General features: G+C 40.1%; 1 protein-coding gene across 2 annotated transcripts; it reads left to right on the top strand.

Moving 5' to 3' along the window:
• Positions 1–239: 239 nt before the first annotated feature.
• On the top strand, positions 240–12,199 carry pold3 (polymerase (DNA-directed), delta 3, accessory subunit). 2 transcript variants are annotated; one of them, XM_021618679.2, is made up of 12 exons: positions 240–387; positions 879–934; positions 1,023–1,122; positions 1,314–1,353; positions 9,033–9,165; positions 9,277–9,523; positions 9,619–9,691; positions 10,009–10,156; positions 10,379–10,488; positions 10,615–10,706; positions 10,835–10,913; positions 11,568–12,199. In XM_021618679.2, exons 1-12 carry the CDS (start codon positions 331–333, stop codon positions 11,768–11,770), a joined length of 1,338 nt encoding a protein of 445 aa, XP_021474354.1. In that variant the 5' UTR covers positions 240–330; the 3' UTR covers positions 11,771–12,199. The 2 variants fall into 2 exon arrangements, with proteins under 2 accessions (XP_021474354.1, XP_021474353.1); XM_021618678.2 differs by having other exon boundaries at positions 10,606–10,706.
• The last annotated feature ends 1,262 nt before the right edge of the window (positions 12,200–13,461 follow it).

The raw sequence follows: 13,461 nt of genomic DNA, 5'->3' as shown, positions 1-13,461 counted from the left end.
CTTGCAAATGTCCTGGGCTGTCACCCAGGCTTCTGGAATATTTTTGTAATTCAGTTGGGTAGCAATAACATCTGTGTTAATAAATGAGTTTCTAAAACTGTCCATCTTACAAGGGACCAATGTGATATAGCATCAACTTTGTGTGTCATGATGATTCCGTACAAATGCAATGCACAGACCCCGAACCCTTGATGCTCTTGAACACATCCCACGCTAACCGATGAAAGAAAGTAAATAAAGCGCGTCCGTGACGTCAGTGTCTTCCCTTCCCGCCTGAAACAGAAACGGAGGTAGAAGAGCTATCGACTCGTTAGCGTCATACATTGCACAATGGATGACCTTTACTTGGATAATATTGATGAATTTGTCAACGACCAGAATAAAATCGTAAGTCACCTAGTTAACTAATATATCTCGATCTATCTACCTACTCTTAGCTTGCTGCTGTGGCCAATAGAAGTTAGCTACAGTAGCTATCTGACTGTGCTCAGGCTGGCTAGCTAACTTAAGCCATCACTCGCCCAGCTTGAATGGTGCAGTGGGTTAGGACAGCATCAGCAGGCCCCACATCTTGAGACTAGCTAACTAGCTACAGTTGGTTGAATTGGGGAAGGTTGGAGCTGCAATCCTAGAAGATAGGAGTACACCAGAGCTTGCGAAGTTGTCAGGGTTAAATACATTGTTGTGGTGTAAGTTACGTCGTTACTTAGGTACTGTAGTTAGTTATGCATCCCAAATCTCTCGTGGACAGACCACGTTAGCTGCGTAAACGTCTGACCAATTACGCAATACTTTTGTTCTCGGTTAACCGAGTTTAGTGCATCCCGGCCATATCTATGTTGACAGACTGTTGTGTTCTCTTGTGTGTGTTCAAACAGGTGACCTACAAATGGCTGAGTCTCACCCTTGGGGTCCATGTCAACCTAGCCAAACAGTGAGTAACGTTATCCAGAACCACCCACATTACTTGCCTTCCAACGTTTTGTTGAGTCTATGGTTCCACCACAATGTGTCTATTTCAGAATGCTCTACCATTACTTGGATCAAAAGAGGAAAGAAGGCTCTGCTCGGCTCCATGCTACCTACCTTGTGTCTGGCAAGTTTGTTGAGAATGGTACCACGGTAAGAGAACAAGCCAACACGCCAATTTGTATGCACAATGCACACAACTGCTCACCATGCCCCTTCAGAACATGACATACAGCAAGCAGTAAGCCTATTTGGACTTAGGATTCTTACTTTGTTTTAGTTCCAGTGTTATATGCAGTGCTTAGGTCTTTTCAATGTTTGTTTTTTTCATGCTTTCTTTTCAGAGTCACAAGGTGTCAGTAGTGCGAGAGGATCAGCTGGAGGGTAAGTTGTAAGGATTTAACAATTCACCCATATGCATCAATACCGTTTCAAATGTTTAAGATATGAGCGCATCGGTCCGCTGGAGTCCAAACCGATCCGAATGAAGTATTCATTGGTCAGAAAATGTATTCAAAAGCTATGAATCATACTATTTTCTTTCTGTCTTATTCTGAAAATACCTCAAATCTGTTGACTGAATTGATGCGTCCTCTCCTTCTGTAGCCTATCAAACCTCTATGGTTGTAACTATGTAGGACATTGATCTACAAGTGCATTTGGTCATTTTTACATGAACAGGGTAAAGTTGTAATTTCATGACGGGGACAGCAATTATTTTGCAAGTTCCAAATGATCAAAACTATTAGCTTTTGAGACTGGGTGAAATCTAAAGCTGTGGTAGAATTTATGTTTTATTTTGTATTTAGCCTTTTATTTTACCAGGGAAGACCTATTGACACCTGGGTATTATTTTTCTTCAAATATGCCCTGCAGGATACAACATGAATATACACACACACACACACTAGAGGTCGACCGACTAATCGGACTGGCCAATTTCAAGTTTTCATAACAATTGCCAATTATGGACGATTTATATTGCACTCCACGAGGAGATTGCCTGGTAGGCTGACCACCTGTTACTTGAGTGCAGGCAGCAAGGAGCCATGGTAAGTTGTTAGCTAGCATTAAACTTATCTTATAAAAAACAATCAATATTAACATAATCACTAGTTAACTACACATGGTTGATGATATTACTAGTTTTAACTAGCTTGTCCTGCGCTGCATATAATCAATGCGGTGCCTGAAATTGTGTCACTTCTCTTGTGTTCAGTGTAAGCAGAGTCAGGGTATATGCAGCAGTTTGGGCCGCCTGGCTTGTTGCGAACTGAATATTGGGAATCTTAACTGGGAATATTGAAGACTCGTTAAAAGGAACCACCAGCTTTCATATGTTCTGAGCAAGGAACTTAAACGTTAGCTTTTTTTACATGGCACATATTGCACTTTTACTTTTCCAACAGTGGTTTTGCATTATTTAAATCAAATTGAACATGTTTCATTATTTATTTGAGACTAAATTGATTTTATTTATGTATTATATTAAGTTAAAATAAGTGTTCATTCATTATTGTTGTAATTGTCATTATTACACACATAGATAAGATAGATATATCTATCTATTTAAAAATTGACCGATTAATCGGTGTCAGCTTTTTTTGGTCCTCCAATAATCGGTATCGGTGTTGAAAAATCATAATCTGTCGACCTCTAATATAGACACACAGTACCAGTCAAAAGTTTGGACAAGTTTGGACCTACTCATTCAAGGGTTTTTATTTCTTTCTACTATTTTCTACATTGTAGAATAATAGTGAAGACATCCACTGCTTCATGAGGTAGTCACCTGGAAGGCATTTCAATTAACAGGTGTGCCTTGTTAAAAGTTCATTTGTGGAATTTCTGTCCTTACTGCGTTTGAGCCAATCAGTTGTGTTGTGACAGGTAGGTTTGGTATACAGAAGATAGCCCTATTTGGTAAAAGACCCAAGTCCATATTATTTCAAGAACGGCTCAAATAAGCAAAAATAAACCACAGTCCGTCATTACTTGAAGTCAAATGTCAGTCAATCTGGAAAATGTTAAGAATTTTGAAAGTTTCTCCAAGTGCAGTCTCAAAAACCATCAAGCGCTATTATGGAACTGGCTCTCATGAGGACCGCCACAGGAAAGGAAGACCCAAAGTTACCACTGCTGCAAAGGACAAGTTTATTAGTTACCAGCCTCAGAAATCGGAAATTAACTGCAGCCCAAATAATCTGATTTTATTTCAAATTCAAGGCACACTTAACCAGCATGGCTACCACAGCATTCTGCAGCGATACACCATCCCACCTGGTTTGCTCTTAGTGGGAATATCATTTGTTTTTCCAATAGGACAATGACCCAAAACACACCACCAGGTTGTGTAAGGGCTATTTGACCACAGAAGGTGAGTGATCGTGTGTTCCATCAGATGACCTGGCCACCACAATCACCCAACCGCAAACCAATTGACATGGTTTGGGATGAGTAGGACAACAGAGTGAAGGAAAAGCAGCCACAAAGTGCTCAGCATATGTGGGAAGCTTGTTGAGAGAATGCCAAGAGTGTGCAAAGCTTTCATCAAGGCAAAGGGTGGCTACTTTGAAGAATCTACAATATATTTTGATTTGACACTTTTTGGTTACTACATGATTCCATATGTGTTTTCATAGTTTTGATGTCTTCAATTTTATTCTACAATGTAGAAAATAGTAAAAACATAAAGAAAAACCCTTGAATGAGTAGGTGTCCAAACTTTTTACTGGTACTATGTGTGTCTGTATAAACAGTCATGGGAAGCACAGATAAAACATTACAAATCAACCAGAAAAATAGTTACATTCCTCCCCAAATAAGTCCCCAATCAAAGCTTTAAATTGCCCCAATGGCACCAGAACAACAACATGAAATGTATTTTGAATTTTGTTCCAGGAATACAGTGCATTGAAAGTAGACTTACGTAGTCGGAGACCCTAGGAACCTCGAGTTAATTAACCAATCGTGTGACCGGGTTAAGCAACTCCGATACATATACTTCAGCAGCAAAGTTCGATAAGACGGACGTTTATGAAGTAGGGCCTTCTAAACAATGTAGAGATCGACGGGTCTTTAGCAAAGTTCAGCCAACCTTTTGATACAGGATGCAGTGGTGAGTATCAGAAAAGGGCATCCAAAGGTTTCAAAGTAGCAGCAGCTGCATTTTGATAAATAATATCACCATAATCAAGAATAGATAAAGATTGACTGAATAATCTACTTCCTACTGCTTAGGGGCATGATCTGTTTAGGTAGAAAAAGACAACGTTAAATCTTGACTTAACCAACTCGTCAAAATGTTTATTTTTATTATTTTTACGTCAACTCCATATCAATCCAAATCAAAGGAGGTTGGTGGTACTTTAATTGGGGAGAACTGGCTTTTGGTAATGGTTGGAGCGGAATCAGTGGAATGGTATCAAACGCATGGTTTCCAGGTGTTTGATGCCATTCCATTAGGTCCATTCCAGCCATTATTATGAGTCGTCCTCCACTGATCCAAATGCCTAAGTATTTATATGCGGGAACAGGTGTGATTGATGAGCCATCTAATGAGTGAACATGTAGTTCATCTGAAACATTCTTATGAGAGTTTAAAAACATATTTTGTTTTGCCCGTATTAAGCACAAGTTTTAAATCGTCAAGGGATTCCAGCACAGCTATACATTCTGACTAGTTTTGACACAGCCAGATCAACAGTCGGGGAAATGGCATACATGCTAGTATCATCCGCATATACAGTGCATTCGGAAAGTATTCAGACCCCTTGACTTTTTCCACATTTTGTTACATTACAGGATTATTCAAAAATGTATTCCTTATCAATCTACAGACACTACCCCATAAGGAAAAAGCAAAAACGGGTTTAGAATTGTTTTGATAATTTATTAAATACTGAAATATGACATTTTACATAAGTATTCAGACCCTTTACTCAGTACATTGTTGAAGCACCTTTGGCAGCGATCACATCCTCAAGTCTCCTTGGGTATGATGCTACAAGCTTGGCACACCTGTATTTGGGGAGCTTATCCACTGCTTCTCTGCAGAGCCTCTCGAGCTCTGCTAGGTTGGGTGGGGAGTGTTGCACAGCAATTTTCAGGTCTACAGAGATGTTTGATCGGGTTCGTGTCTGGGCTCTGGCTGGGACACTCAAGGACATTCGGAGACTTGTCCCGAAGCCACTCCTACATTGTTTTGGCTGTGTGCTTAGGGTCGTTGTCCTGTTGGAAGGTGAAACTTCACCCCAGTCTGCGGTCCTGAGCACTCTGGAGCAGGTATTCATCAAGGATCTCTGTAATTTTCTCCGTTCATCTTTGCCTGGATCCTGACTAGTCTCCCAGTCCCTGCCGCTGAATAACATCCCCACAGCATGATGCTGCCACCACCATGCTTTACCGTAGGGATGGTGCCAGGTTTCCTCCAGACGTGACACTTGGCATTCAGGCCAAATAGTTCAATCTTGGTTTCATCAGACCAGAGAATCTTGTTTCTCATGGTCAGAGTCCTTTAGGTGCCTTTTGGCATACTCCAAGCGGGCTGTCATGTCCTGAGGAGTGTCTTCTGTCTGGCCACTCTACCATAAAGGTGTGATTGGTGGAGTGCTGCAGAGATGGGATAATCTTCCGGAAGGACAACCATCCCCACAGAGGAACTCTGGAGCTCTATCAGAGTGACCATTGGGTTCTTGGTCACCTCCCTGACCACCTTCGATTCCTCAGTTTGGCCGGTCGGCCAGCTCTAGGAAGAGTCTTGGTGGTTCCAAACTTCTTCCATTTAAGAATGATGGCCAATGTGTTCTTCGGGACCTTCAATGCTGCAGAAATGTTTTGGGGCCCTTCCCCGGATCTGTGCCTCGAACAATCCTGTCTCTGAGCTTTTACGGACAGTTCCTTCAACCTCATGGCTTGGTACTTGCTTTGACATGCACTGTAAACTGTGGGACCTTTTTATGTAGATCAGTGTGTGCCTTTCCAAATCATGTAAAATCAATTGAATTTACCACAGGTGGACTCCAAGTTGTAGAAACATCTCAAAGATGAACAATGGAAACAGGATGCACCTGACCTCAATTTTGAGTCTCATAGCAAAGGGTCTGAATACTTATGTAAAAAAATATATATATTTCAGTTTTTATTTGCAATACATTTTCCATTATGTGTAGTTTGAGGAAAGTTATTTAAATTAAATTTTTTACCCCCCTTTTCGTGGTATCCAATTGGTAGTTAGTCTTGTCTCATCGCTGCAACTCCTGTACGGACTCGGGAGAGGCGAAACACAACCCAACCAAGCTGCACTGCTTCTTGAGACACTGCTCGCTTAACCTGGAAGCCAGCCGCACCAATGTGTTATAGGAAACACTGTACACCTGACGACTGTGTCAGCGTGCACTGTGCCCGGCCCACCACAGGAGTCGCTAGAGTGCGACGGGACAAGGACATCCTTGCCGCCAAATCCGGACGACGCTGGGCCAGTTGTGCGGTCATGGGTCTCCCGGTTGTGGCCGGCTGCGACAGAGCCTGGACTCCAACCCAGAATCTCTAGTGGCACAGCTAGCACTGCGACGCAGTGCCTTAGACCACCGTGCCACCCGGGAGGCCTGAGGATTCGTTTTTTACATCCATTTTAGAATAATGCTGTAACGTAACAAAATGTGAAAAAAGTGAAGCTGTCTAAATACTTTCCCAAATGCACTGTAGAGGAAGTGCAGATTGACCAATGGTGTGTACATATAAATAGTGAGGGGAAAAAACTGTCCCAAAAACGCTCGCTGTGGTACACCTTTATGTACGTCAGGAAATTCAGACTTAACCCCATCAATCACGATGGCCTGAGTTCTGTCACTTAGATAATCATGAAACCATGAACAGCCGTCAGAGCTCATGCCTATCGAGGACAACTTATTCAATCAAATCTTTTGACAGGTCCACAAACAAAGCAGCATTTATTTTTAGTGTCTAAAGCATGGATAAGATCATGAATAACTAAAGTGGTTGCTGTGATGGTGCTATGCCCAGGCCTAAACCCTGATTGGTTTACATTCTAAATACATTTCTCAGATAAAAAAAAAAAGAGCGAAGTTGTACATTTTACTAAAGATTCAAGATTCCTATCTCGACAAGGAAGCCTTGAAATGGGGCGAAAAATGATTTTAAGATCACTACTATCCGTGCCCTTATGAAGTGGCAGCGCCAGCTGATCTCTATACTTTTTTTTTGTTGCTTTTTTTTCTCGTGATAACAATGTTTAATGTGGGATATTAAGCCAACAATGATGGGCCCTGCACACTAAAGCAGACCGGGATCCAATTGGTCGGCCCCTGTGGATTTCTTGTCTTATTGCTAGCAAAGCGTCCAGGACTTATTTTTCTGTAAATAGCCTAAAAGAAAAGCTTCGACTATAATTTCTCTGATCATTCAGCAGTTTTTCCCATATTAGCATCCAGCCCAATATCATTGGGAATTGGCTTCAAGTTTTTTCAAAGCGAGATAAAGCCCGCTGAAATAAAATGGTGATTGAAATACATTAGTGATGCGCTATGACAACGCCAATATAAAGATATTGACATATTGCTTGCTCAAACTATTTTTGCTGTTCCTAAAATTACAAGTTAATCAGTAGTGGGGTGGGGACAAAAAGCTAAATCAAACCAGATTGTTTGAAACTATCAGTGTCTTCAGAAGGTATTCACACTCCTTGTCTTTTTCCACATTTTGTCTTACAGCCTGAGTTTAAAATGTATTAAATTGTGATTTTTGTCTGTTTGTCTCAGTTCTACACACAATACCCCATAGTGCCAAAGTGGAATTATGTTTTTTGTTATTTTGACAAATTAATAAAAAAATAAAGCTGAACTGTCGTCAGTCAATTAGTATGCAACCCCTTTTGTTATAAGCAGGAGTAAACATGTGCTTAATAAGTTGCATGGACTCACTCTTTGTGCAATAATAGTCTTTAACATTGAATGACTACCTCATCTCTGTACCCCACATATACAATTAGGTCCCTCAGTCGAGCAGTGAATATCAAACACTGATTCAACCGCAAAGACCAGGGGAGGTTGTCCAATGCCTCGCAAAGAAGGGCACCTATTGGTAGCTGGGTAGAAGTTTTAAAAAGCAGTGGATGGTGTCTCTACAAAGATACAGGTGAAAGGAAAATGCTTGGGTATTTCACCATGAGGCCAGTGGTGACTTTTAAATAGTTGGAGTATAATGGCTGTGATGGGAGAAAACTGAGGATGGATCAACATTGTAGTTACTCCACAATATTAACCTAATTGTCAGACTGAAAATAACGAAGGCTGTACAAAAAATGTGGCAAAGCAATTCACTTTTATTTTCCTGAATAGAAAGTGTTATGTTTGGGGCAAATACAACACATTACACAGTACCACTCCATATTTTCAAGCATAGTGGTGGCTGCATTATGTTATGGGTATGCTTGTAATTGTTAAGGACTGGGGAGTTTTTCCAGGATAAAAAAAAAAAACTGAATGGAGCTAAGCACAGGAAAAATCCTAGAGGAAAACCTGGTTGTCTGCTTTCCACCAGACACTGGGAGATTAATTCAGCTTTCAGCAGGACAATAACCTAAAACACATGGCGAAATGTACACTGCAGTTGCTTACCAAGAAGTGAATGTTTCCGACTTACCCAGAAAGACTCAAAGGTGCTTCTACAAAGTCTTTACTCAGGGGTGTGAGCACTTATGTAAATTAGATTTCTGTATTTTTATTTTCAATACATTTGCAAAAATGTCTTAAAATTTTCACTTTGTCATTATGAGGTATTTTGTGTAGATATATTTCATCACATTTTGAATTTGGGGTGTAACACAAATGTGGAATAAGTCTAGGTAGGAATACCTTCTGAAGGCATATCTACAATGGATGTGTATCGAATTGTGCTTGAAAGGAAATATTCACCTAACTTACTAGGGATCTGTTCACCTGCCTCATTTCCTGACTTGATTTGTTATGGTGTTTCCTTCTCATCAAGATGAATATGAAGTGTTCTGAAATTGTCACCAAAACACAATCTGTCATCCTTTCTAGATGCGAAGTCAAAGATGAGCCTGACGGTCAGCGTACATGTGTACAGTGTTCAGAAGGCTGTGCTGAAAGACAGTGGTCCTCTGTACAGTGCTGATTATGACGCCGTGAAAGAGAATCTAAGAAATTGCAGCAGGTACATCGGTATTTACACTTAAAGTGAAAATAATAGATTGAGAAATTTTGGCGAAATATTCAAAGGTTTAGTGACCTAGGCTATTTATCAGAACATAATATCTATTCGCAGGTACAGTGCAATTCGTTGTGCTGATGCGGTGCCTAGGTCCTCGGCAGAGGTGCAGCAGGCCTGTGAGACGACACAGGCCCCACCACCAGAGACGGAGCAAATCAAAGCAAACCATTCTAATCTGGCCTCTAAACCCACCTCCAAGCAACCCAAAGGCATTATGGGAATGTTTGCAAACAAGAATGTCTCCAAGAATCAAGATTCAAGCAAAGAGATTAAATTGGAGCAGAAAGAGGTTACACCTGTGGTATGTGTTTGTGTTTCTTTGGTTAGTGTGTACATGTGCTCTAAATTGCAAGACGTAATGTTAACTTCCGATGTCACATTTGTTTGATATTGTAGGTTGAGACCTCCAAAACTAAACCTGCTCCGAAAACAAATCCTGTGACTAACTTCTTTGCAAAACAAGCAGCCAGTAAGTATTTCAACAATCCCATATCATATACAGTGGGGAGAACAAGTATTTGATACACTGCTGATTTTGCAAGTTTTCCTACTTACAAAGCATGTCTGTCATTTTTATCATAGGTACACTTCAACTGTGAGAGACGGAATTTAAAACAAAATCCAGAAAATCACATTGTATGATTAAGTAATTAATTTGCATTTCGGCAGTGTATCAAATACTTGTTCTCCCCACTGTATATGGTGGATGTCTTTCTATAGTTTCACATGTAAATACTACTATTGTCCTTTAAATCTTTTAAGATAAATCATGTATATCCACCACAGAAAAACCTGACAAATCCATCAAGGAAGAGGTAGAAATAGCCCAGACATCCTCCTCAGTGGATGAGAAGCCCACAAGTCCACCTCCTAAAGCAGAGACTCCTGTCAAGGAGGAACTAGCAAAGGATGCTGTGGTTGAGAAAGATACAAGGTGTGTACTATTAAACCTGGTAGGAGTCCTTGTATGAATATACAACTTTTGTCCCAACAAAAGTAGAATGGGTACTTTAGCGATTTATAAAAGGAGGTATTTTTTGGGACACTGGTTGTGTAGTATCTTAGAACAAAAACGTTTATTTTTTATCTTGTCTTTGCGGTCGACATTGACATTTCGAACGGAGTATGCTTAAACAGGATATTTTCCTCTCGATAGTAAGACCAAGCGTCTTGAACATTCTGATAGTGAAGAGGAGAAGAACGAGAGTCGGAGGAAGAAGAGACGGAGGATAAAGAAGCCCGAGCCAGACAGTAGTGACGATGAGGGTAAGACCAGCTGTAAAGGGAGGGGAAGCGTATTGCTCGGGCTCCCCTCGACATTCACACTGGACTTCATTATTCAATTGTTTCATGATTGAAAACAGAACTATTCTATTTTAACAGTTATTCCAGACTCTCCTCCACAGTTGCAAGAAAAGAGGGACCCATCACCAAGTCCTGAGATTCAAGTAAAGAAAGAGCCAGTTGCTGTTTCACATTCAGATGTAAGCTTTCACATTTTACTGCTATTTAATTTGGGTACTAAACTGTTGACGTTGCAGGATGTATAATTGCAGTGTTTCATTTAGTTTTAATCACCAATTTGTGATCGACTACCTGTCGATCCATGCAGGAGCTTTCAGATTGTAAACGAAGGAAGAGGAGACGTGTCTTGAAATCGCGCACATTTGTGGATGACGAAGGATGCATCGGTAATATATTGAGTTTTGTTTCTATTTAAATTTTACATCAAAACATTTTGCTTAGGCCTAACTCCTCTGTTATAAACATGAAGGTTATTTACAGTACCAGTCAGAAGTTTGGACACACCTACTCATTCCAGGGTTTTTCTTCATTTTTACCATCTATTTACCAAATAGGGGGGTGTACGGAAGATAGCCCTATCTTGTCACAACACAACTGATAGGCTCAAACGCATTAAGAAGGAAAGAAATTCCACAAATTAACTTTTAACAAGGCACACCTGTTAATTGAAATGCATTCCAGGTGACTACCTCATGAAGTTGGTTGAGAGAATGCCAAGAGTGCAAAGCTGTCATCAAGGCAAAGGGTGGCTACTTTGAAGAATCTAAAATATATTTAGATTTGTTTTAACACTTTTTTGGTTACTACATGATTCCATATGTGTTATATCATAGTTTTGATGTCTTCACTATTATTCTACAATATAGAAAATATATATTTTTTAAATATAGAAACCTTTGAATGAGTAGGTGTGTCCAAACTTTTGACTGGTACTGTATATTCCCCAAAGTTACTAAATCCATTCTTTTATATACAAAATAAAAAATATATTCTATAGGCTGTCTGATCTGACAATCATTTAAATATTGTCTACCTTCCAGTGACCGAGAAAGGCTATGAGAGTGAATCCTACTCCGAGACTGAGGATGACTTTAAGTTCAGTCAACCAACTCCGAAGAATCCAAACCCACCAAAACCATCAACTGGCAAAAAAGAGGAGGAGAAGAAAAGTAAGAAAGCTGCTGTAGCCTCTAATAAATCTACTAAGCAGGCTTCTATTATGGGATTCTTCCAGAAGAAATGACAGACCTACTCATGTTGTTGCACTGAACACTGATAAGGAGCTTGAGGCCCAAGTGAAGAGAATCTAGACGGACACATTTTCAAACGCTCCAGAGGATGGATGGATGGATGGATGGATGTTCTATCATTTGGCAACATTTGGTAGAATGCTCTACTCTTTTAAATCACACTTTTCAATCCATTTCCACATTACTGTATATGATTGAATAAATATATCCACTTGCATTGTAAAGTACCATCAGAGCTCATTTATCATGGCAGCATTTATATTTGGTTTTTACTTTTAGTTTGCAATTCTGCAAGTATTGAAGGGTTCATGCTGTGGTGAACCAGTACAAAACAAACAAACATGTCTATGATGCTATTTTTTTGCTGGTAGAATATGTTCTTCAATGTTTGAACGTGTATGTTCATTAAATCTATTTTCATATATTGTGTTCTGTACAATATGTTAAAGCCAAGTTGAACCGTGTTCAATATTCACAGTATATGAACAATCACGTAACTGGTTTGTGTAGAAAATACAGGTGTGGCATTTCAGCTGTATCCGGTCTTATCTTTGAGTAATAGGTTTGCTTCCTGTGGGTTTGACACGTCACTCAGGCTCTCCGATTGTGATTGCTAGAAAATGGACAGCCGTTGGCAAGGCTTGAATCTGGAAGCACACTTTGGAATCAAATGAAGTGTCTGATCCAGTGCCATAGCGGTGTTATTGATTGCTGCATGGTTTACTACACACGTTGATGCAGGAGAATACCCTTTGACAGGCTGTAGTCTGATAATTTATAAACCAACTGGCTCTCAGAAATTCCCAGGATAAGATTAAACAACGTTCATGTGCTTTGGGAATGTATGTCTGGATTAATTTAATAAATTCAATGGAAACAACGTTTGCGCAGTACAGTAGTTCAGCTTTGACCGCCAGGAACAAAATCTGAACTAACCCCAATCTTACTTTTGGTGCTCTGGATGCGTTTACACAGGTAGCACAATTCTGATCTTTTGCCCAATTATTGGCAAAAATGTCTGCTCAGATTGGTCAAAGACTAGACTTATTGGCAAATCAGAATTGGGCTGCTTGTGTAAACACAGATTCTGAGTCACGAACATGAAGGTTCATGTGTCATTTTAGCAGCCAACATAATGAACGTCACATTTTATAAAAGTAAATAATAATTAGTAAATAAGTTATTTTTTCATGAGTAAAAGGCAACTGGTTAAGCAAACGCATGCAATGGAAAAACAGGCCATGGATGGTCCAACTCCGAGACTTGGCTATGCAATGAGGGAACATGATAAACGGTTTCCAGGTTTCTTCAAAGGTACGTTTGTGTGAGGGAGGACTTGGGTGATACATTTACTATCAAAAGCAGGCAGTTGGTCATCAATCTTTTTGAGTGGATGGGGCATGCAGGTATGTATTTTGGACTAATGCATTGTAGTTTGGTACATAAAACAATACTGTCTACATCTAGACTGACAAAAACCCATCCTCAAAGAAACAGAAACCATGAAAACGAAACAACGTCAAAACAAAGGAAACCAGGCAAATAAAAGTTGCAACACTTTGAAGGACTTGTTATTCGCAGGTCTGAAGTTTCAGAGCCCAACAACAGCACATCAAATATACTCTATAATTACCTGAGTCTAGAACAGGGGTGTCAAGCGTGTGGGTCCAATCTGGCCTGCTGG

Source organism: Oncorhynchus mykiss, chromosome 10, assembly GCF_013265735.2.
Source record: "Oncorhynchus mykiss isolate Arlee chromosome 10, USDA_OmykA_1.1, whole genome shotgun sequence".
Classification (NCBI taxonomy): Eukaryota; Metazoa; Chordata; class Actinopteri; order Salmoniformes; family Salmonidae; genus Oncorhynchus; species Oncorhynchus mykiss.
Note: the sequence above shows the minus strand (reverse complement) of the source record. Positions and strands in the feature narration are given on the sequence as shown.